This window comes from Chiloscyllium punctatum, chromosome 20 (assembly GCF_047496795.1).
Source record: "Chiloscyllium punctatum isolate Juve2018m chromosome 20, sChiPun1.3, whole genome shotgun sequence".
NCBI classification, from domain to species: Eukaryota; Metazoa; Chordata; class Chondrichthyes; order Orectolobiformes; family Hemiscylliidae; genus Chiloscyllium; species Chiloscyllium punctatum.
In genome coordinates, this window is record NC_092758.1 from 79,639,039 (window position 1) to 79,662,115 (window position 23,077).

At 39.9% G+C, this 23,077-nt stretch overlaps 1 protein-coding gene across 1 annotated transcript in view; it reads left to right on the forward strand.

Annotated features, from left to right (window-relative positions):
- rnf145a (ring finger protein 145a) overlaps positions 1-23,077 on the forward strand; it is a 128,301-nt gene that overhangs the window by 34,838 nt on the left and 70,386 nt on the right. Inside the window, exon 2 of the mRNA XM_072591110.1 lies at positions 14,234-14,342. Coding sequence (XP_072447211.1) covers positions 14,234-14,342 — 109 coding nt within the window. The remainder of the gene's footprint in view (positions 1-14,233; positions 14,343-23,077) is intronic.

Genomic DNA, 23,077 nt, shown 5'->3' on the forward strand with positions numbered 1-23,077 from the left:
TTTGATGATAAACCAATAATTCTGATTATTAAGAAACCTGGTTGATCCACCTTGATGTTTAAAAACCTGATTTGGATAAAATAGTTACTTGACAAGCTTGGTAACTGGGGAAATGATTTAATTTTCTGAACTGTGGATTGGTGATGCTAGAGAGATGGTGCACCTCTCCAGCTTAGTTTGGAATAATATGATACTGTACTACACTTAATTTTGGCTTTCCTTGGAAATATGTTTTTGAGACCGTTATATTTTGAGGTTTGTTTTTGTTTAACATGCTGGTATATACTTTGCTTCTGAATCGAGCGGCACATACTCCATAGGTTTGAGTAAGAATGAGGCAGTGTCACAAATTGTGAAACTGTTAAGGTTGAAATTTTGAGTTCATAGAATGTAGATAAGAGCCTGATGTATGTCCCTTAGAGTAAATCTGTAAAACATGCAAGTGTAAAACATGCTCTGTAAGCTATTTTTTAAAATGTGATTTAGGAATATACTACAACATTGATTCAGTGTTGCAAGAACAGTTTTAATTAGTCTGCAAGAAATGTTGCACCTGCTTGAGCAATATGGATAAAATGTGTTGGGATCTGGTCAGGTTTTTTTTGTCGTGTCTTATCCAACAGATAGTATTAACTTCAGCTCCACCAGCTGACTCAAAGAAATGCTGCAATGGCAGCAGATCTCTGAAACATTTGTGAAGGAGTTAAGGGAGGTGGAATTTGCAACTTGTGAACTCTGCAATTTCAAGAAACCATTTTCAGTCGAAAAAAAGCAATTATTTTTGTAAAGAAGTTGGAAGAAGTTTTAAAAAAAAAAGAAACGTGAGGATTTGACACTAAAGGTACTTAAGGTTGGAAATTAAAGAACAGTGATAATGGCTATATTTTTAATGTAAGAACAGAAACAGGCAGCAGTGAAAGCCAATGGAAAGAAAAGTCAAGCTAATTCTTTCTTGAAAACTTGGAATTAAAAGTGTTTTGAGGAAATGTTCCCAACACAAATATCAACCTCCATTTTAAAAAGTACCTTAATGTAGATGTCAAACATTTTGTTTCTGCATAAGTTTAAGGCTATGAGGTACAAGGCACTTGAAACATGCCTTGATAACAGGCTGAACCTCAAAAAATAATTCGAAGTGGACAAATACCAAATAATAACCTGAGTTATGGCTTTATCTCATGAAATACAATGCCAACATGGTTGGTTCGGGTATTGAAGATCTGCAGTCTGTAGAATCTTTATCTTCATTTGCAGTTTCTGGAGAAGGAAAAGTAGTTTCAGTAAAATAAACCTAGATTCTTGGTGGCTGTCTGAAAAGTGCTTAAATGCTAAGGATCAATGATTCATGGCTTCATGATCAACAGATTTTTCTCTCATTAACCCGATGTGTGTATTAGACACAATTTCCTGTTTGAGTGTGCAAGTAATTGTCCTGAGGTACTTCTCAATGCTAGTGTGATTGCTGGAACACTGCAGAGACCATTGTGAGTGTATTTTGATTTCATGCTCCCTTGTATGGAATGCATGAGATTGAGAGCTGTTTGGTGAAGACATTTGAATTTAGGCAGCTTTGCCATCGTTGGTTTTCACAATTTACCCGAGTATGTTGGTAAAAAATATATGCTTAGTTCTCTGTAGAGCTGTTGTTTGTTAGAACATTGTTTGATCAACAGGTATTTTTTTGAAAAATGAGCATCTTCTTAAATAGAAACATTTGAGCTACTGGATATGTCTTGGGTAAAATAATCTGTGTAACGTTTAATGAAGGGAGATGAACTTTTTTAAAAAAACATTCTTTCATGGCTGACCTAGCATTAGTTGCCCATTCTTGATTGCCCTTGAGAAGGTAGTAGGCAGTAAGCTGCCTTTCTGAACTGCTGTAGTCCATGTGCTGCAGGGAGATCCGCAATTCCATTTGGAATGGAGCTCCAGGATTTTGACCCAGAGATACTGAGGGAATGACTATATGTTTTTAAGTCAGGATTGAATGTGGCTTGGAGAGGAACTTGTGGGTGGTTGCCACGAACATACAGTCTCTTGTAATGTTAAGAGAGAAGAGGTGACTTTTAGGCCACTGACCCTTGTTAAGAGCTAAGTCTGCTTTCTCCACAGATGCCGCCAGACCTACTAAGTTTGTCCAGCTCTTTGTTATAGTTTCTGATTTTCAGCATCCCCCTTCTTGAGTTTTTTGGTGTCTTGTGTTTCTGCTTCGGCAAATTTTAATTTCCATCAGTGCACAATTATGAAACAAAATGTCAAAACTGTTTAGGCTGCCAGAAAACTTTGGCGATTATGTTTCATAAAAGGAAATCTTCCTCCATGGAAATTTTCTTTCATTTGACGAGCTGGTGTATGTAAAATAGGCTGATTGGCCTCTTCCTATGCCGTAACACTTGTGTGGTTTTGCTGGAAGAACTTAGTGATTCCAGTATTTAAACCACTTTTTTCATAACTCGACTTGCATTAAAACGTGAAAAATAACAGTTTTGAATTCTTCGTTCTTCCTTTGTACCCCAAATGCTGCCTTATGCAGGTGTTGACTTCTCTTTCTGTAGATACTAGCAACCATTCCTGACCATGTCGCTGCTGTTAATGTGATTTTAGTTCAGTGAGAACAGATTGAGTTTTTTTTTTGTGATACTTTCCACAGTCAAATAACTCCTATTAAGAGTTGCTTTACATGAAATACTGAAGCAGCTGCAATCTGTAGGTGTTGCTCAAAAAGAGTCCTTGAAGTCGGTTGGGGAAGAAAATGGAAGAGAGCTGTACAAGTTTCGTCCATGAGAAGTTAGTCACTTTTAATATAATGAATCAGCAAATGCTTCTCAAATTGAGTTATTGATATTTTAGTTTGCAATTTTGTTTGCTTTCTAAATTAAGATTTTTAATTCCGGAAATAACTGATACAAAAGCACTTACTCATATCTGTTTGGAAATACTTCAGAATTTGCTGAATGTTAAGGTAGATTTGTAAAAAGGATGTGTTTTGAAAAACTCTTATATTTGGGACTTGTTATCAAGATTCAATAAACTGAGGTCAGTTTAGTTCCATCTGACTGAAGAGAACAGTTTTGCCTGTTGATGAATGATGTTTGGGCAGAAGACTCGAATCTCTGCTTAATCTGGACTCTAAAGCCCATTTCTTGAAAAAAAAAGGGGAATAATTAAATCTGTATCTTAAGAAAACTTAAGAATCTGAGTGGGTCTTATAGGGTAAATGAGATAAAGTGAGAACTCCAGATGGTGGAGATCAGAGTCGAAAAGTGTGGTAGTAGAAAAGCACTGCAGGTCAGGCAGCGTCCTGGAAGCACGAGAATCTGGCATAAGCCCTTCATCAAAAATAATGCTGAGATGATGTTCCCAGTCTTAATAAATCTACAATCTGGGGGCACATTTTCAAATTTGGGCCTCACCGTTTAATCTGGGAAATGAGTTTTAATGTCTAAGTTGCTCTTCTCTGGAATTCTTTCGTGTGAAGAGCATTGGGGGCTATGTCATGGACTATATTCACATGCTGAGTTACAGTTTTTTTGATCTCCATTGAGGTCAATACTTATGTGGGCTGGCAGGAAAATGTGGTTGAGGCCACAATCAGATCGGCAGTAATCTCATTGGTAGGGCAGAGTCAAGGGGCCATATAGCATACCTCAAACCTTAGGTCAATTTTTGAGTTGCATTTAAAAACGATGAGTATTTTTGTGTTCATTTAAGGTGGAAAATCAACATAATTTCAAAATACTGAAAGCACATTAGTTTAATCTTTAAACAAGCACAAACCTGAACTCGTTTAGTCATGAAATGTAACGTTGTCATGGTTGTATAAAACTCAACTAACTGCCAATTGAGACTTTTGGCATTGAAAAGAACATGCGTAAACACTGAATGAATAGCACTTCATTCCACCCAAGTGTAGCAACACTGCAACCTGTAATGTGCAATGAGAAGTTTGTTTGTGTACTTAAGTCAGAATTCATCCTATGTGCTTTTCCAGTGCTTTTAGTGTATAGCTTTGAACTTTTGTGAAAATGATGATGGTAGGGTTCTTTTGTTGCTTGTTGTGAAAACAACCTTTTTTTTAAAGTTGCTGAGAGCTATTCATTTCTGGGTAACGTCACCAGAACAATATCTGCGTGTGTGAATGTATGCATAAGTAATCCATTTATTTTCATGAATTCACACACAACTTGTTTTAATCAGTGTTTTAGTTGGCAGTGTACTTGAAATAGCACATCACTGCTTTGGTTCTTCATCAAACCATTGAGACTATTTCAGGGTCAAACATTCATTTTAATGATTGATAGTGGAAATTTAGGGATTGAAGACAGTGGTATTTGTTTGTCAAAATTGTTAGTTTAGGAAAGTGGTTTAATTATTGAAGTTTAACCTCGAAGAACGGTCATTTAGAGCTTATTATCTAAAGTGAAGCTTTCAAGCTCTGGAAGGATATTATCTAGGTCTAAATGTTTCCCTCACAAATTTTAATGCAGTTTGCTTAATTGCATTCAATAGCCTGTAATTTCACATTGTGACCCATTTCCTAATTACATAATGACTAATTTATTGGTGGATTATAGTTCTCGCTATGTTGAACTGCTGCTTTATAATTAACCATTTATATCTAAATACTAGTGATCACTGAGATAACTGCACTGCATTTAACAAAATATGATTAATATGGGTTTTCCTCTGAGAGGCTTAGAATTACTTGCAATGGTTGACTTCATGGATCTGTTCCAGGTATAATTAAAGCTAGAAAGTAGCACTGTCAGATTATTTCCCTTGTGCTATTTTTGGCTTTTTTTTCTCTTTTCCTCACTGTGTTCTGCCCACAGTTGAGTGAAATCAAGTCACACTTCCCTGAACTGACAGAGCATTTGGTGCAGATCAATAGGTGTCGGGGGCTGCTGCTGTTAAAACCATCTTGTAGCTTTTTGCATTTTAATCAAAACCCTTACTTGGCTGAAAGACAAGCAAGACATCATGATCTTGCGAACCTATTCGAAAGCATTGCTGCTTCCGTGGATTGTGTTGTTGTTACCCTCTTGCTAATTAGAGATGTTCAGCACAGAAGCTGACCCTTCAGTCCAACCTGTCCATGCCGACCAGATATCCTAAATTAATTTGGTCCCATTTGCCAGCATTTGCCCCAATCCCTCTAAGCCCTTCTGATTCATATACCCATCCAGATGCCTTTTCAATGTTGTCATTGTACCGGCCTCGACCAATTCCTCTGGCAGCTCATTCCATATACTGACCACCCTGTGTGAAAACGTTGCCCCGTGGTCCCTTTTAAATCTTTTCCCTCTTACCTTTAAACCTGTTTTCTCTACTTTTGGTCTCTCCTATGTTGGGAAAGAGACTTGGGTAATACACCCTATCCATGCCTCTCTTCATTTAATCGACCTCTATAAGGTCACTCCTCCGCCTCCGCTCCAGAGATGATAGCCCCACCCTATTCAGCCTCTCTGTCTTGCTCAAACCCTCCAACCCCAGCAATATGCTTACAAATTCACAACATCAATCCTACAGCAGGGAGACCAGAATTGTGCACAGTATTCTAAACGTGGCCGAACCAATGTCCTTTGCAAACTCAACATGACCTCCCAACTCTTAGAATCAGTGCAATGACAAACAAAGTCAAGTGTACCAAACTCCTTCCCTACTGTCTCCCTGTGAGGAACTGTGAACCTGCACCCATAGTCTCTTTGTTTGGCAACACTCCTCAGGACCTTATCATTAAGTGTACAGGTTGTGCCCTGATTTGCCTTAGCAAAATGCAGCACCTCACATTTATCTAAATTAAATGCCATTGGTCCATCTGATCAAGGTCCTGTTGTACCCTGAGGTAACCTTCTTTCCCGTCCACTGTGACACTAATTTTGGTGTCGACTGCAAAATTCGTAAGCATTCTTCCTGTATTCAACTCCAAATCATATAAATGACAAAAAGCAATTGACCCAGCAATAATCTTTGCGGCATACCACTGGTCATGGGTCTCCAGTCCAAAAGAAAATCCTCTACTATCACCTTATGTCTCCCAACTTCAAGCCAATTTTGTATCCAAATTGTCAACGCTCCCTGGATTCCATGTGAGCTAATCATTCAGACCAGTCTACCATATAGAACCCTGTCAAATGCCTTGCTGAAATTATCAAGTCTGTGTCCACCAATATGCCGCCTTCAACTTTCTTTGTCACCTTTTCAAAACAAAACTCAAGTTAGTGAGACAAAATTTCCCATGCGGAAGGCCATGTTGGCTATCCCGAATCAGTCTTTGCCTTTCCAAATACATATAAATCTGTCTCTCAGGATTTCCTCCAACAACTTAACAACTTCTGACATCAGGATCAACGGTCTGTAGTTCCCTGCCTTTTCCTTCTAAAATAATGGCATCACATCAGTCATCCTCCAGTCTTCCAACGCGTTATCTGTGGCTATCAAGAATTCAAATATCTCAGCAAGGGGCCCAGCAATCACTTGTCTAGCTTCCTGCAAAGTTCTGGGAATCACCTGATCAGGTCCTTCATGCATTTTAAGATGTCCAGTACCCACCACCTCTAATATGGACACTTGTCAAGATACCACTGTTTATTTCTCCAATTTCTCTACGTTCCATATCCTTCTCGACAGTAAATATTGATGCAAGATACTCGTTTCATGTTTCAACCATCTGCTGCGTTGCTACTTTTCTCATTTCTAGCGCTCTATTTCCCGCCTATCCACTCTCTCGAATGGACAAATGCCGTTCACCCACTTCCCATGCCATTTGCCTGTTTTCTGTCTCTTCCCCCCATTGCGACTTTCTTTCCTTCACTATTGGCCCCCTTTTCTCTCAATCCCTTTCCACAGATTCCAGTATCTGCAGTAATTTGCTGCTCCACCCTCTCTGCCTGTCTCTCTCACTGTTTCTCTCTTCCCCCCTGTGTGCTGTCTCTCTCTCCCTCTTCCCCCCCCCCCCCCCCCCAACCACTGTCTGCCTGTCTCCATTCTCCCTCTGTTGGTCTGTCCCCATCTGCTTCCTCCAGCTTTATCTCTTCCCCCATAATATCTTTTTCAGCCCTGACCCATTTCTATATTGCCCCTCCCCATTAATGTCACTCCCTATCTGTCTCTTTTGCTACCCCTGTCTGCACTCGTTCTGTGTCTCAATCTCCCATGCTCTGTCTCTTCGACTTCCCTCGCACTTGCTGTCTCTTGGGCCGCCTCCCTCCACACTTGCTGTCTCTTAGCCCCCCGCTCACTGTCATTCCCCTGCAACCCCTCACTCAGTCTCCCTGTTGCCCCTGAATACAGGTAGCGATTCAGGTTTTCACTGTCGGCTGCTACGTATTTGAATTGAAAGATTTTTTTTCCATTGGATCATATGATGAAGGTAGCACTATTCTGTAGTGAAAATGTGGTTCTATATGTGGTTGAAAACTATTAATGATAGTAGTTCAATGTAATAGTCACGACTTTATCATCCAATCACCAAAACCTCAGGAGAACTGCAGATCTATTTTATCTTGGCTGTCAGGATTGTGTTCTACTTGATGACTGCCTCAGTGGTAAAGGAGTTTTCTTTGACTCATTGTGATGCAATCTTGCTGGTGTTGCCCCCATCCTGCATGTGCAGAACAACCTGTAAAATCAGATGTCTCAGCAATGTCGTACCAAAAAGATAAACCAGACAGTAGCATATGATGGCAGCTTCACTCTCCAGGCCAGGTTAATGAGGCAAAAGATCCTTATGGTAAATGGAGTAATTTAGGATGACTATCATCAACCTATTCCACGACGTAAACTGCCTTAAGAATTTGACACAATTTTTCACCATGCTTAGAATAACTTTGCCAACAGGCTTGTTGAACATAACATTTTGTATGCTGATGTTGTTCTTGCTTTGACCAGTAACACTTGGGTTGTCTGAGGTAATGAGTTGCTTCCTTTTTTTTTAAATTAGTGTGAGAGAAGAAACAGAATGACCAAAGAGAAAGAAGCAGGAGTATAGTAAAATTGTTTTAATGGAAAATGGGGAGCCCTCCTTCTGTCCTCCTGATGGAGGTGAATTAATAATCATGTGCAGAATTTAATTTCTTGTTTATTTGTAGTTAACTACAGGCAACATTTGCTCAATTCAGATTTCTTGACTTGCGTGTTTTCTTTGGAGCATATTTGAGAACATGATTTCAGTGTTTAGCAACTTTAGTAATTTGTAGAGTTCATAGTGACATTGTCATGGCACTAAAGTTAGGTTATTTCATTTGAAAAGACATCTTGTCAAATGTTCAGTATCTAATTAATCCTGTCACTGATGTGTGTAAACAAAAGAGGAAATGGGAACAGGACATCCTCCGTTTTGATAAATAAGCTATTCCCAGAGGAAAACATGACTGATTCTTGGAAGCAAACTGACTTCATCATATTAATATAAAAATGTGAAACACTGCTTTGGTCATCTCAGTAACTCAATTTTTGACATTCCTGAGATTTGCCAGGAGAAGTTACCATGAGTTTGTATTTTAGGTCTTTTTATGCACTAATATCAATGGAAAACTGTTTTGCCAGTTGCATATCGAGTTCAGAGTTATCAAAGCCCTGCAAGTTCCTTTATATCAGCCTTTTGTATGAAGAGTCAAAAGGTGTGGTGCTGGAAAAGCACAGCAGGTCAAACAGCATCCGAGGAGCAGGAATTCTTGATGAAGGACTTATACGTGAAACATCCACTCTCGTGCAACTTGGATACTGCCTGATCTCCTGTGCTTTTCCAGCGCCACACTTTGACTCTGATCTCCAGCATCTGTATTCCTCACTTCTCCTTTGTTGTATGAAGTCAGGGTGAAAATCATTTTCTTCATCACTATTTAGCTGGACTGAGAGATCAGTAATAGCTCCTTAACCAGTGATTATCAAAATTATTTTGGTGCAGAACACCCCTCGGAAGATATAGTAATTTCTGGGCATTGACTTTTTAAAAAAATACATGAAAGATAATTTATTAATTCATGCCAGAAACAGAACCATAGACATTATTATAAACATATAATCTGACGTGAGCACATTTGTTTGAAATATTCCACTGTTTAAAAAAACAGATTTTCCTAAGAAACTAATTATCATGTTACATCAACATAAATAAAGCCAACAGTAACATACATCAGCTATTTAAAAAATTATGTTGCTCATTGTACTCGTGACGACTTCTGCTGTCTATATTTTGACTCATGGATCTAATGAAGTAATGATTCCAGCCTGCTCTCAAACAGCCTGGGCTATGGTGTTGTGTGTCACTGACTTGGAGTTTAGATCAGCTATTGGAAACTGAGCAAGATTCCAGCACTAGAGCCCAACAAACATACTTCTGGGGGAAGAACCATAATTGCTTTGGTATTTACAAAGTCTGGTCTAATATCAATTGGTGTTAAGATGTTTGTGATCATGGATCCTATTTGATAATTCAAACATTTATATTAATAGTTACTATTTCTGGCCTTATTACAAGTTTGAGGCCGATGAGGGAGATTTATTTTAATGTAAGGTTTGGAGATGACCTTCATTTGTAGTTGAGAATTTTCAGAATGTCAAGTTTTATTGGCATTTAAAAGCATAGTTTCAACTTAGCAAATTGAGTTCAAGGATTCACATGGGCTAAGTTCCACTTAAATGATACACCCAATGTTTTGAAGGAACCTTATTGGATTGAATAATACTGTAACTTCTCATTTTCAGTTCAGCACAATTTTAAATCCACATACTCTCAATCGTGACAAAATTGCCTGCAAGTTTCAGAACCAAGCCATAGGACCTGATAGAAGATTATAAAATAATGAGGGGTGTAGATAGTTAATGGTAGTTGTCTTTTCCCTAGGATTGGGGATTTCAAGACTGGGAGCACATTTTTTAAGGTGAGAGGAGAGAGATGTAAAAAAGACGAGAGGGGCAATTTTTTGAGTGGTTTGCATGTGGAATGAAGTTCCAGAGGAAGTGATATGACTCTGACTAGCTGGGCACCAGTTTCAGTCCCTTTTGCATAATAAATCGGTCACTTGATCCAGGACTTGAGAAAGAAAATCAACCAAGATTTCTAGTCCTCAGCTAACTTGTTAAATATTGGGAAATGTGCTTGTCTACTTGGGCAAGGACAAGTTCAGACTCTATAATTGTGCCCCATGTAATTGAATAACCTGACTGATAGTCTGTTGAGGCTCTGAGACAATTGGCACTTGAGTAAGATGTCAACTTCAACGTATGTATAATTTACCAGACATGGTAAGACCTTTGAAACAGCAGGTGAACCTCAGGGGCTAGAGAAAGTGCTTCAGGGATACCCTCAAGATTTCACTGGTGAAGTGCGGCATTCCCACAGACACTGGGAATCATAGGTCCAAAACCATCCGAAGTAGAGAGCTTCCAGGGACACCGTCGAACACTTCGAGACTTATCGGGGAAAAGCAGAGGCCAGGCAAAACAGCAACAGGAGTGTGCTACTACACCAACACCCTGAGAATGTGTATATGGTATAAGCAGGTAGAGAGAGATTTAAGTTTTGAGTTTTGTGAAACAAGGGGTTCTGCAGAGCATAACTCAGATAAGAACTTGCAGTTAACAATGTGGTGCTGGAGACAAGAGTAATGGGTTAACAAGGTGGAAAAGCATTCATTATATCGGGCCATTTAACAATATTATAAGCATTCAGTATCTAAGGTTAGTTAAACAAGGAAAAGTATTCATTATGTGAAGCCAGTAAAGGTTAAAAACATTCATTGTGTAACAGCAGATGGCTAATCTTTACTGTTGACACTCGCTGATTGGGTGACCGTTAATCAATTTGTATGTTGCCTTATCTGGATCCTCCTCCCTATAAAATGACTATATAATTCATATATAATTCATTCATTATATAACTCGTCAACATTGTCGTTTTGTTGCCCCCCCAGAGTCGAAGTAAAATGCTCAGACACAGTATCATTTTGCCTCCTTCATCTCTATTCCTGGCCCTGGAAGGAGAGAGAACAATTGTCCATATGTACATCCCTTTCGCCCACTGTCAGTTCAAGCAAAATGCTCAGAGGCACAATGTAGTTTTACCTCCTTCATCTTTATGAACGATTGCCCATTTCCACAGGGACATGAATTCACCGTCTTTTCTGGAACAGCAGTTTCTCAATTAACTATATAGTAATTTTATAGGGAGGAGCATCCAGATAAAGTAACATAAATATTAATTGGGTGACTATTACAATCAACGAGCATCAACAGTAAAGATTAAGCCATCTGCTGTTACACAATGAATGTTCTTAACCTTGTTAACTGGATTCATACAATGGATATTTTTCCCCTTGTTAACTGACCTTGCATACTGAATGCTTCCAATATAGTTAAACGGCTCTACATAATAATTGTTTTTCCACCTTGTTAACCCATTACCCTTGCCTCCAGCACCCAGTTGTTAACTGCAAGTTCTTATCTGATCTGAGTCATGCTTAGCTGAACCTCTTGTTTCACAAAACTCAGAATTTAACTCTTTCCCTGCCTGCTTATACCCAGTACACTTTCTCAATCCCACCCAGCCTGTTGTGTGACCACTTTCTGCCCCAAGTGTAACAGAGCTTGCGGAAACTGCATCAGACTGTGCAGCCACCTATGGACGTAGCCTGAAAGTGGAAGAGAGTCATCCTCGTCTGTGAGGGACTGTCGATGATCATAAGGTTGAATGAAGATTATTATCTCAGATGAGGCTGTGAACAAAAGCAGAGCTATATTATGTTCCAAATTACCAAAATATAATCTACTAAGCCAGATATCAAACTGGGATCTGACTTGTCCAGCAGTAACATGAGCTGGAATCAGAGCAGTGCTTTAGTAAAGACTATGGTTTCTTTTAATTTGAAATTAGTGCTTGAATCTTGAACATTGCTGACATTTTGTTTTTGCACTGTATTTTTAGTTGTCTCAAAATGTCTGGGCACAACGCAAAGAGTTAGATATTCATTTCCTTCATGTATCAGCGTGTGCCAGGAACTTGTGCAATTGATTGAACTGATTGTCTGCCTTTCACAATTTCTGTTTACACTGATAGAGACCATTAAATCATGGAATGGGTACAGCATAGAAGCAGGGGTTAGTGTTGCTTTGCAAGCCCTCTGCAAGTGCAGCTCACCAATTGCCACTTCACCATTTTGTCCCACCACCTTTTTACTGTAACCTGGCAATATTTTCTTTTCAGATAATTATCCATTCTCATTTAAATGCTATGGTTGGACTTGCCTGCACTCCACATTGTGACAATGCATTCCAGATCCTAACTTTGCACAAGATAAAAAGTTTTTCCTCAGGCTGCCATTGATTCCATTGACAGTAGCCTTGCATCTGTGCCTTCTAGTTCATAGTCCTCCCTCCGATGGAAGCAGTTTCTTTTTCTCTCACTTCCTCTCTTTACCCCCATTCTTCCCTCTCTGTCCCTGCCCCACCCTGCAAACTCTGCCCACTCCTCTTCTGATTTGAATATCTCTATCAAATCTCCTTTCAACTTCCTTTTCAGACAACCAAGTTATTTTGGCTGTTGTATAAATAGTTTCTTTTCTCTGGATCCATTCTCATGATTCGTTTCTGTGCTCTCTCAAATGTTTCCACAGTATGGTGTGGTGCCAAAACTGAAGGCAGTACTTAAGTTCAAGCTGAGTTGAAGTTTTATATAGGTTTATTGTAACTTATTACTTTTGTATTGAATGCCCAATTATAAAGCCCAAGATTTAATATGCTTGACTTGTCATCCTCTTAGCTTTTCCTGTCTCCTTTAGTGATTTGTGCACCTATAACTCCAGGCCCTTCTGCTCTTGTTTGCCATTTTGAATGATATGTTTTTGTCTCGTCACATTGTTCCTACCAAAATGAATTACTTCACACTGCACTACATTAGATTGCATCTGGCATTTCTTTGCTCATGCAACTAACCTGTCAATGTCCTTTAGAAGTTTAACAGTATCCTCAGTTTGCCGTAGTTCCAAATTTTGTCCCATGCAGATTTTGAAAATATGCCCTGAACACCAAGGGATTCAGTCAGAGCAGAAGCACCAACTACTGGCAAATTTGACGATAAATCTTCCTCCAGTCTAAAAAGCCAACATAATGGTCTGTTTTCTGTCACTTGGCCAATGTTGTATTCCTGTCACTTGTCATTCATGAGCTCTAACTGTGCTCTGTTTTGCATTACCTTAAAGCAATACATTTGAAAATACCATTATTAAGCTCAAAAATCGCACAATATCAGGTTATAGTCCAACAGGTTTTTTTTTGGAAGCACTAGCTTTCACAGTGCTGCTTCGAGGTGATTTTTAACTGAAGTTGTTCAATATATCATTACGCCTCCATGACACTGTAATCCTTTTGTTATAAATTCTGTTGTATGGTCATGTTCCACAACCACCTGATGAAGGAGCAGCACTCTGAAAGCTAATGCTTCCAAATAAACCTGTTGGACTGTAACCTGGTGTTGTGTGTTTTTGAGCTTTGTCCACCCTGGTCCAACACTGGTACCTTCAAATCATTACTAAGCTGAGGGGAATGTAATTCACAAAAGAACAGAGCTCACTTTTTTTTTGCTTTTGGAGTAGCCTGATGAGCCAGAATTAACATGATTTATTGTTCTCGTGAACTAGTACTCCTCAAAATCTATTGATTTGAACTTCTCAGGGACCATTATCATAGTGAGGGGATCAGTTTTAAATCAAAGTTGGCACTTAATCCTATCTTTTGAGAAAGATATGGGTAAATGAAAGAGTCTGCCATGCTTTCTGTGAGACCCATTGCTGTGGTGAAAGTGTAAAAATTGAAATAGTAACGAGGTCTTCTAAATTAATAAATTAAAACATAAGGGAATATGATGCTAGTTGTATTTACGTCCTTATGACGGATAAATTGTGTAAGTTGAACCAAGTGCATTTAATCAAAATGCATTTATGATGTAGATTGACTTATAGAATCTTGCAGTAAATTAACCTGTTTGGACCAAGACACACCTCATATTAATTTCTTTGGAAGGATTCAAGAATGCAAAAGGACAGTAACTTAGTTCGTGACAAGAGTAGTTGTACATTGCTGGATCAGGCTGTTATAAAAGTAGAAATGGAGATATGTATCAGCTTCCAAAAAAAATACAAGATGCTTACATCATTTAAAGGAATCCAATTATTGTATTTCTGTTATTGCAGTGTTATTTAAGGTGATTAAATTTGTTGTCTTTTATGTCTTTCAGGTTATATAATAAGTCTCGTTCTCCTCACTTTGCCTCGGCAGCATTTGGTCCAGCTATATCTATATGTTTTGACTGCTCTACTTTTATACGCTGGGCACCAAATTTCTCGGTAAGGACCTTTAGAATATTTAGTTCAGTAGTTCAATTAAATCTTTCTGTAAATTAAAGGTAAGGAACTAGATTTAAGCACTTTTCTGTCGCCTTCAGCACAGTTCAAATTCTGGATAGGTTGGTTGATGTTTGAGCTAGCTACTGTTGTTAACTCTTGAAAATGTGAGTAATCTGATCTATGCACAAACTCGTCCTCTTTTCACTAAGTCTTGACTTAAAAACAGTGACATTCTCATTCAGGCCAGTAGGATTGGAAGTGATAAATGGAAACATGTCATATTTCTGTGCAGGAGCTGTTTATCTTTGTTGGAACCAAGATATATTGGGTAACATGGAGGCAATTTTATTCATTAGCTAACCATACGGGCTTCTGATTGGAGTGCTCAACATTGTTCCTGGTTTCTCAAAATGAAAGTTATTCCAAGGTGTTTGTCATTTTGAATACAGGGCAAAGGATAAGAAAATGACATGTAAACCTAATTCATAAGCTCTTGGGAACAAATAAATTATCCAATCTTTTAAAGGGACCTCCGCCTTCTAACAAGGTTTGACTAAGTTTTAAGCACCTGTGAATGCTTAAAAGGATAATATTGCTTCTGTTCAAATTTTTCTGTGCCGTTACTGATTTTGTTTAAATACCTATGGGACTCTGGTGGTTTCTTAACTATTTTTTCATTTGTGTTCTGCTTTCTGTGTTTTTTTCCAAATTATTATTGTTCTTCCCCTTTCTGTCATTATTTCTGTTTTCATTGTAGATACAATTGAATTAAATCTGGCAGATTAACCCAAGAGTGCTGCTGCAATATCCTATGGGGATTCAAAGAAAGACCTTAATCAATCAGGCTGAAGCTTATTAGTCAGATATTTAATAGAAACTATTCCGTTTTCTTAAATGATTTTAAATAGCAACTAGATTTCATGTCAGGGAAGTGTGCATTGGCCACACTTGATGCAATCTTCTTCTTCAGCATCAGTTTCAACATTAAGTATTGAAACATTACTGAGCATAATTTGTGTATGATGATCCCAAATATCTGTGAAATCCTGGCAGTTTGGTTAGTTTGGAGTTTAGATCTCTGAATGTATTTGAAGAGGAGGTCGGTAGATTTTTGTAATATCAAGGAGTTGATTGTTATTTTTAGCTGACATGAGAAAAATTGAAGACTGCAGTAGATTGGCATGATCGTGTATGCTTGACTTGAGGGGACGAATTGCCTTCACTTGCATTTTGATACATCAGATTGCAGAAATAATCATCTACATTTCTGCTTCCAGTTTAATGGGTGAAATTAAGTGACTTGTTTAGAGTTATGTTGAATGCACCTATTTTGAAAGAATGTTTTGCTTATTTGTGGACAAATAAATGCAGCTGGGACAGTAGAAGCAAAAACACTTTTAGTAACTTAAAAAGAATCTGGTGGCAGATGAAGAAATCCAGGCCCTGGGTGGAGCTGTGGGTAATAAAGTCAAAAAATGTGATGCTGGAAAAGTACAGGACAGGCAGCATCTGAGGAGCAGGTGAGTCGATGTTTCAGGCATTAGCCCTCCTTTGACTCTTGATATCCAGCATCTGCAGTCCTTACTTTCTCCCTGTGGATGATAAAGTTAGTCCTGTAAGCAAGCTGTGGAAGAGTGAGAGGCAAGGTAGGAGGGTGATAAAATCAGATCTGGGACTGGAGCTCTGCACAATATAGGACATAGAAAAGTACAGCACAGAACAGGCCCTTTGGCCCGCGATGTTGTGCCGAGGTTTAATCCTAATGTAAAATTAATAACTTAACCTACGCAACCCTCAAATCACTGCTATCCATTTGCATGTCTGGCAATGGCTTAAATGTCTCTAATGACTCTGCTTCCACCACCACCGCTGGCAACACATTCCATGCATTCACAACTCGCTGCGTAAGGAACCTCCCTCTGACGTTTCCTCTATACTTTTCTTCTAATATCTTAAAACTATGACCCCCCCCCCCATACCAGTCAGTCCTGCCCTGGAGAAAAGTCTCTGACTATTGAATCTATCTATTCGTCTAATTCTCTTGTATACCTCGATCAGGTCTCCTCTCTTCCTCCTTCTCTCCAGAGAGAAAAGTCTGAGCTTATTCAACCTTTCTTCATAAGGCAAGCCCTCCAGTCCAGGCAGCATCCTGGTAAACCTTCTTTGCACCCTCTTCAAAGCCTCTGTATCTTTCCTGTAGTAGGGTGACCAGACCCGGACACAATATTCCAAGTGTGATCACACTTGGAACTTTCAGAACTGTAGCAAAACCATGCGGCTCTTGAACTCGATCCTCCTGTTAATGAAAGCTTTCTTAACAACCCTGTCCACTTCGGTGGCAACTTTGAGGGATCTATGTACTTTTGCACCGAGATCCCTCTGTTCCTCCACACTGCCAAGAATCCAGTCTTTAATCCCATATTCAGCATTCGAGTTGGACCTTCCAAAATGCATCACTTTGCATTTGTCCAGGTTGAACTCCATCTGCCATTTCTCAGCCCAGCTCTGCATGTGTTGCGCTGCAGCCTGCAATAGCCCTCGATACTGTCGAAGACACCTCCAACCTTTGTGTCATCTTCTAATTTACTAACTCACCCCTCAACCACCTCATCCAAACAACGAAGAGCAGAGCGCTGCAGGACCCCACTCAACACTGACCTCCAGGCAGAATACTTTCCATCTACAACCACTGCCTGCCTTCTGTCAGCCAACCAATTCTGAATCCAGATAGCCAAATCTTCCTGTATCCCATACTTCCTGACATTATGAATGAGCCTACCTTATTAAATGCGTTGCTGAAGTCTATAGACACCACATCCACTGCTCGACCTTCGTTGACCTGTCTTGTCACCTCCTCAAAGAACATGATAATATTTGTGAGGCATGACCTGCCCCTCTCAAAGCGTGCTGACTGCCTTTAATCATGCTATGCTTTGCCAAATAGTCATAAATCCTATCCCTCAGGATTATTTCCAAAACTTTGCTGACCACAGACATAAGACTGACCGCTCTGTAATTGCCTGGGATTTCCCTATTACCCTTCACGAAATATAGCCAGACCCAAGAGTGAATCTGTACTTGATGAAGGCTGGTCTGAGAGTGGAGCAGTGGCTGATATCGCCAGACTCAAGAGTTGATTTGTAGCTGAGACAGCAAGGTCCAAGAGCAATAGGAGAGAAATACAGTCAGGCCCAGGCGTGGTACTGCTGGAGCCTGAGTTGTGCAATGGAAGATAAATTCCCAACCCCCTTGAGGCTGAAGACACAAAAGCAAAGTGACATGTTAGGAGTGGCATAACAAGACCGAAAATAAATGCCTCGTTGGTGAGCTTTGATGTTTTGTTTGTGCTTTTAAGTTCAAGAAGTATCTGAAACTCAGCTAAATAATGCCTCAACTTAACGTATTAGGGAAGTAAGTAAATCACCATACATATTAAATCGAGATAGGGTAATGTGAGAATGCCAGAATGCTGCTTGTGTTTAGATGCTGCATGCATACGAAGTAGCTCTGCGTGTAGCCTTGTATTCCTTCTACAAGGCTGAAATCTGCATGGATAGTTTGTTTACCAATATTATTGCTGTGGGTGTACAGGCAACAGGTCATTGAGTCATAGAGCATGGAAACAGACACTTTGGCCCAACTTGTCCATGTACCTGTCGTAATGTCTTTCAAATGTTGTTGTTGTACTTGTCTCGACCACTTCTTCTCGCAGCTTGATCCACATATGCATCTGTTAGAAAAAGTTGCTACTCAGGTCGCTTTTAAATCTTTCCCCTCTCAGCTTAAACCATGTCCTTAGTTTTGTATTCATCTGCCCCTTCAAAATTGGCCTTGCCTTAATTTATAAGTTTATATGTGGACCAGTCCAACCACTTACCACAACAATTTTAAAACTTAAAGGATTATGGTCACTGTTCCCAAAGTGCTCCCCATTAACACCTCAGTCACTTGCTGTGCCTTATTTTTCAAGTAGAGTTTTCTTGAACGCACTTAACACATTCCTCTCCATCCAAGGCCTTAACCCTATGACAGTCCCAGTCTGTTTGGAACGTTAGAATCCCTTCTTATTAGAATCCTATTATTCTTAAAGATATCTGAGATCTCCTTACATATTTGTTTCCCCCTGACTATTGAGTAGCATTTAGTACAATCCCAATAACATGATCATCCCTATAGCTGTTTCTCAGTTCCACCCATAAAGCTTCACTCGGTGATCCCTCAGGAATATCGTCTTTAAGCACTACTGTGATGCTTTCCCATATCAAAACAACCCCCCCCCTCCCCCCGCAACAGAGTCCTTCCTATAACATCTCTCTTGAGCTGCTAGTTCTTTCCCTCCCTGAGCCATGTTTCTGTAATAGCTATGATATCGCAGTCCCATGTTCTCATCCATGCCCATCCAGAGTTCATCTGCCTTACCTGTCAGACCTCTTGCATTGAAATAAATGCAGTTTAATTCATCAGTCTTTCCCTCGTTCTCTGCCATGCCCTTGCCTGGCTATTTAACTTGCTTTCTTTAACTTCTATACCAGCCTCCAATTTCTCTCTTGTCTCATGACTGTTTAGGGTCTTACCCCACTGCCAGATGAGTTTAACCCCTCCAGAGTAGAACTAGCAAATCTCACCACCAAATCTCTCCTCCAGTTCAGTTGCAACCCATCCCTCTTGAAGAAATCACTTCTTCCCCAGAAGAGAATCCAGTAATCCAAGGTTTTAATCCCTGCCACCTGCACCAGCTCTTCTGCCACACATTCTTCTATCCTATCTTTGTATTCCTACTCTTGCTCACACACAATCCAGACATTGCTACCCTTGAGGTCCTGATTTTTAACCTCCCTTACTCCCTACATTCACTTTGCAGGATCTCATCCCTTTTTCTTCCTGTGTCACTGGTATCACTGTGTATAAACACCTCTGGCTGCTTATGCTTTGAAATGTTCTTGACCGTGACACCAGGGATACAACACACCATCCTAAAATATCAATCATGACTGCAGAAATGCCTGTCTCTGCCCATGACCAGAGAGTTTCCTGTCACAATTGCTTCCTTGGACTGCCATACCCTGCCTTCCAGCAGATCCAGTTGTGTTGCCAAAGACCAGGCTGCTGCTGTTTTCGCTGAGAGGCTATTCACATCCCCTCCCCATCCCACCCAACAATATCCAAAATGATAAACTACTTTGAGAGGGAGATAGCCAGTCCTGGCAGTCACCCATTTACCATACTGTGCCTGTGATGTGACCACCTCACTGAAGCTACTACCTATTCCACACTCTGCCTCCTGTTTGGTCCTCAGTGTTTCCAGCTGCTGCTGCAACCGATCAATGTAGTAAGTAAGGATGACTGCCAGATAGTCAAGAAGAGTAAGGCAAGAAATGCACGATTTCCCTGAGGGCATCTCATCCTACGTTTCTGAGGGGGCTGACATATCTGATGGGTGCATCCAGAATTATTTGGATGTGCATTTGTAATACCAAGGCTATGAGGCTATAGACCAAGTGCTAGAAAATAAATTGGGGTGACTTAAGTGATTTGTTTTTGACCTATGCAGACTCGGTAGGTCAAATGGCCCTTTGCTGTGCTGTAGATTTCTATGATTCTGTAACTGAATCAGTAGCGTCTCAGTGACTCAGCTGTGTCACTGAAGCAGGCAAAAGGTTGGGAAAACAGTGCTGCTAAGTATTCTCAAGTTAGGCCATTTATGTGGTGCAAATTTCAGTTTAGGACAGTATGCTGTTGTCTTGGTGCTTGCATCATGGATTCTGCTTAGGGCTAGGGAGTGTCTGGAAACAGTGGAGATACCATTACACTACTGATACAAACGAGGCAAAAATAGAAGAGGCAATGTACGATGAGATTAGAAGAAAGAAGTGCAGAGTGGCTACATGAGTGGTGTTGATTTGTCCTAATATAAGGTGAGACATTAATTCAATGGGCGGGAGAAGAACTCCAGTCAGGAAAGTTATCTCAACATTTCTTACTGAACCAGGACCTGGTTCCGGGGAATGATGGGAACATTTGTTGAATGGTAACAAGATCAAATCAGCTCTGGAAAAAGAATAACAGCATCTTTGATAAAAGTACTTAATTGACGTGGGGCTGATTTTAATTAAATCGGATTGGATTGCAAGATTGGCATTGTGAAAAGGATGCACTGGGTTCCCTTTAAGGAGGCTATGGTTTGAGTACAGTTAACCCATTACCACAAGTGACAAAATATTTATGCTTCCTTGGTGACAAAAGGAGAGCGCAATGAACCAGCGAAAGATGCATATGATGTGTCAGATTGGTAATATGAGTGAAAATCCAGCCTGACTCTAGTGAATAGTGGGAATGTCAAATGGAAGTTAAAAGATGGTGTGAGAAGGGACTGATAACTTATCCAGTGACTAAATTAGCTAAAATTTAGCCAAATTTATTTAAAACACTGGTTGTGTTTAGAAGTTGCTAAGTTGCCCAGATTGGATAGAATACAATAGAGAGTGCAAAGGGCAGAAAGTATGGAAATTGCAAGGGAACTAGCCATAATCTTCCATTTCTCTTAATATCTGTGTTATGAAAATGTTTTAAAATGATAAACTAGGACAAAATTATGGTATGAAATATTGCGTACACAGAGTTTCAAAAGGCCTTTGATTCACTGGCATTAAACAGCTTCATCAATAAATCATGGAATAAAAGAGAAAGAGGCTGCATAGACAGCTACACAGTTCACTGACAAGAAACAGGACAGTTATGAACAGATTTTTGTTTGGACTGAAGGAAAACATGTGCCAGTGTTCCCCAGGGGTGAGTACTAGGATAATTGCTTTTCTTAATGTATGTTGATGACTTGGACCTGAATGTTTAGGGAAACATTTTAAAATTTGCAGTCCCAAAACTAGGAAGCATTGCAAACTCTATGAAAAAGTCTATGATAGACTTCAGAAGAACAAACCATGCTGGTCATTTGGGTAGGTAAGTAACAAGTGAAATTTGGTGTAGAGAGGTGCGGCACAGTGGCACTGGTTAGCATATCTACCTCACAGCACCAGGGACCCAAGTTCAATCGCAGCCTTGGGTAACTGTCCAGATGCTCTTTCAGTATCTGTGTGGGTTTCTGCTGGGTGCTGTGGTTTCCTCCCACAGTCCAAAGATTGCCATTTTGCAATCCAATCCGATTTAACCATGTTAAATTGCTCTGAAGTTATCCATGGGTATGCAGGATAAGTGGATTAGCCACAGTAAATGTGGGATTATGGGGGATAGGGTAAGTTGGGTGGGATGCTTTTCAGAGGGCCAGTGCAGGCTCGATGGGCCAAATGGCCCCTCTTTACACTGTAGGGATTCTAAATGTGAAATAAATCATGTTGGCTGGAAGAATGGTGAAAGATAACTTAAAGTGAAAGATACAGTTATAAACTAAGCGCAGGAACAGTGATAGCTGAAGGTCTCTGCAGAAAATGTTGAAGGAAGCAGTTGGTTAAGAAAGTGTTAAAAAAGGCATTGAGATTACTGTGCTTGCGTGTAAAAGGAAGCCATCTATGAGAAATCACCAATAAGTCTAAATTCAGCAAATTCTGCAGTATTGTGCCCAGATGTGGATCCTGCATCTCAGGATGCATGTAAAGGTGCATAAAAGCTTTGGGGAATAAATTCAGGGGTGAAGTTTTAAGAAAACAAAGATTTAGTTGCATGCTTCCAGAGGCCAAGACTGAAAGGAGACTGGATAAAACTTTTGGGAATTCACACAAATATGGACAGAACACAAACTAACGATTGCATTTGATGGCAGAGTTGAAAACCTGAGGTGAGATAGAAGGTACATACTAATAGACCTGGAGTTAGAATCATAGAATCCCTTCAGTGTGGAAGCCCTTCGGCCAGTCAAGTTCCCACCAACCCTCTGAAAAGCATCCCACTCAGATCCACCCCCTACCCTATAACTCTGCATTTCCCATGGCTATTCCACCTAGCCTGTACATCCCTGACCACTATGGGCAATTTAGTATGGGCACTGTACCTAACCAGGCAGAAGTGGGTACTGCAGATGCTGGAGATTAGAGTAAAGATTAGAGTCTTGATTTTCCTGCTCCTCTGATGTTGCTTGACCTGCTGTGCTTTTCCAGCACCACTCTAATCTTGACTGTACCTAACCAGCTGTCTTTGAACTATGTGGCAAAATCAAACATTTAGAGGAAACCCAAGCAGGTACTAGGGAGAATGGGAAAACTCTACACACACAGTTGCCCAAGGGTGGAATTGAACTCCGATCGCAAGTGCTGTGAGGCAGCAGCGCCAACCACTGAGACACCATACTGCCTCAAACTAAAGTGGAGAGTGTGGCCTTGAGGCAAAGAATAACTTTGTGGTGCACTCAGTGGTTGTGAACTGAAACAATTCTTTCTGTGTGGTAAAGGGAGATTAAATGTGGCTTTCAAAAGAGATTTGGACAAGCACCTGAAGTTAAATAGTTTTGATTTTCTCATGAGACATTGGAAGTTGCTGAATTACTCTTAAAAGAAATGGATGTGAACTTTTGACCAAATAACTACCTGTGCATGTAATCATTGAGTCAGATGCTGTGCTGGGAAGGTTGTATGTTAAGTGGCTATCCTAAATTTACAGTTATCTGGAAAACATTCTTAGTATACAGAGCATAGGGATCTCTATTAGATTTGTATTTTGTGGACCTAATCATACAAAAGGAGTGCAATTGTGAAGGAGTTAGCATAATTGTGGGTTTGTTCGCCAAG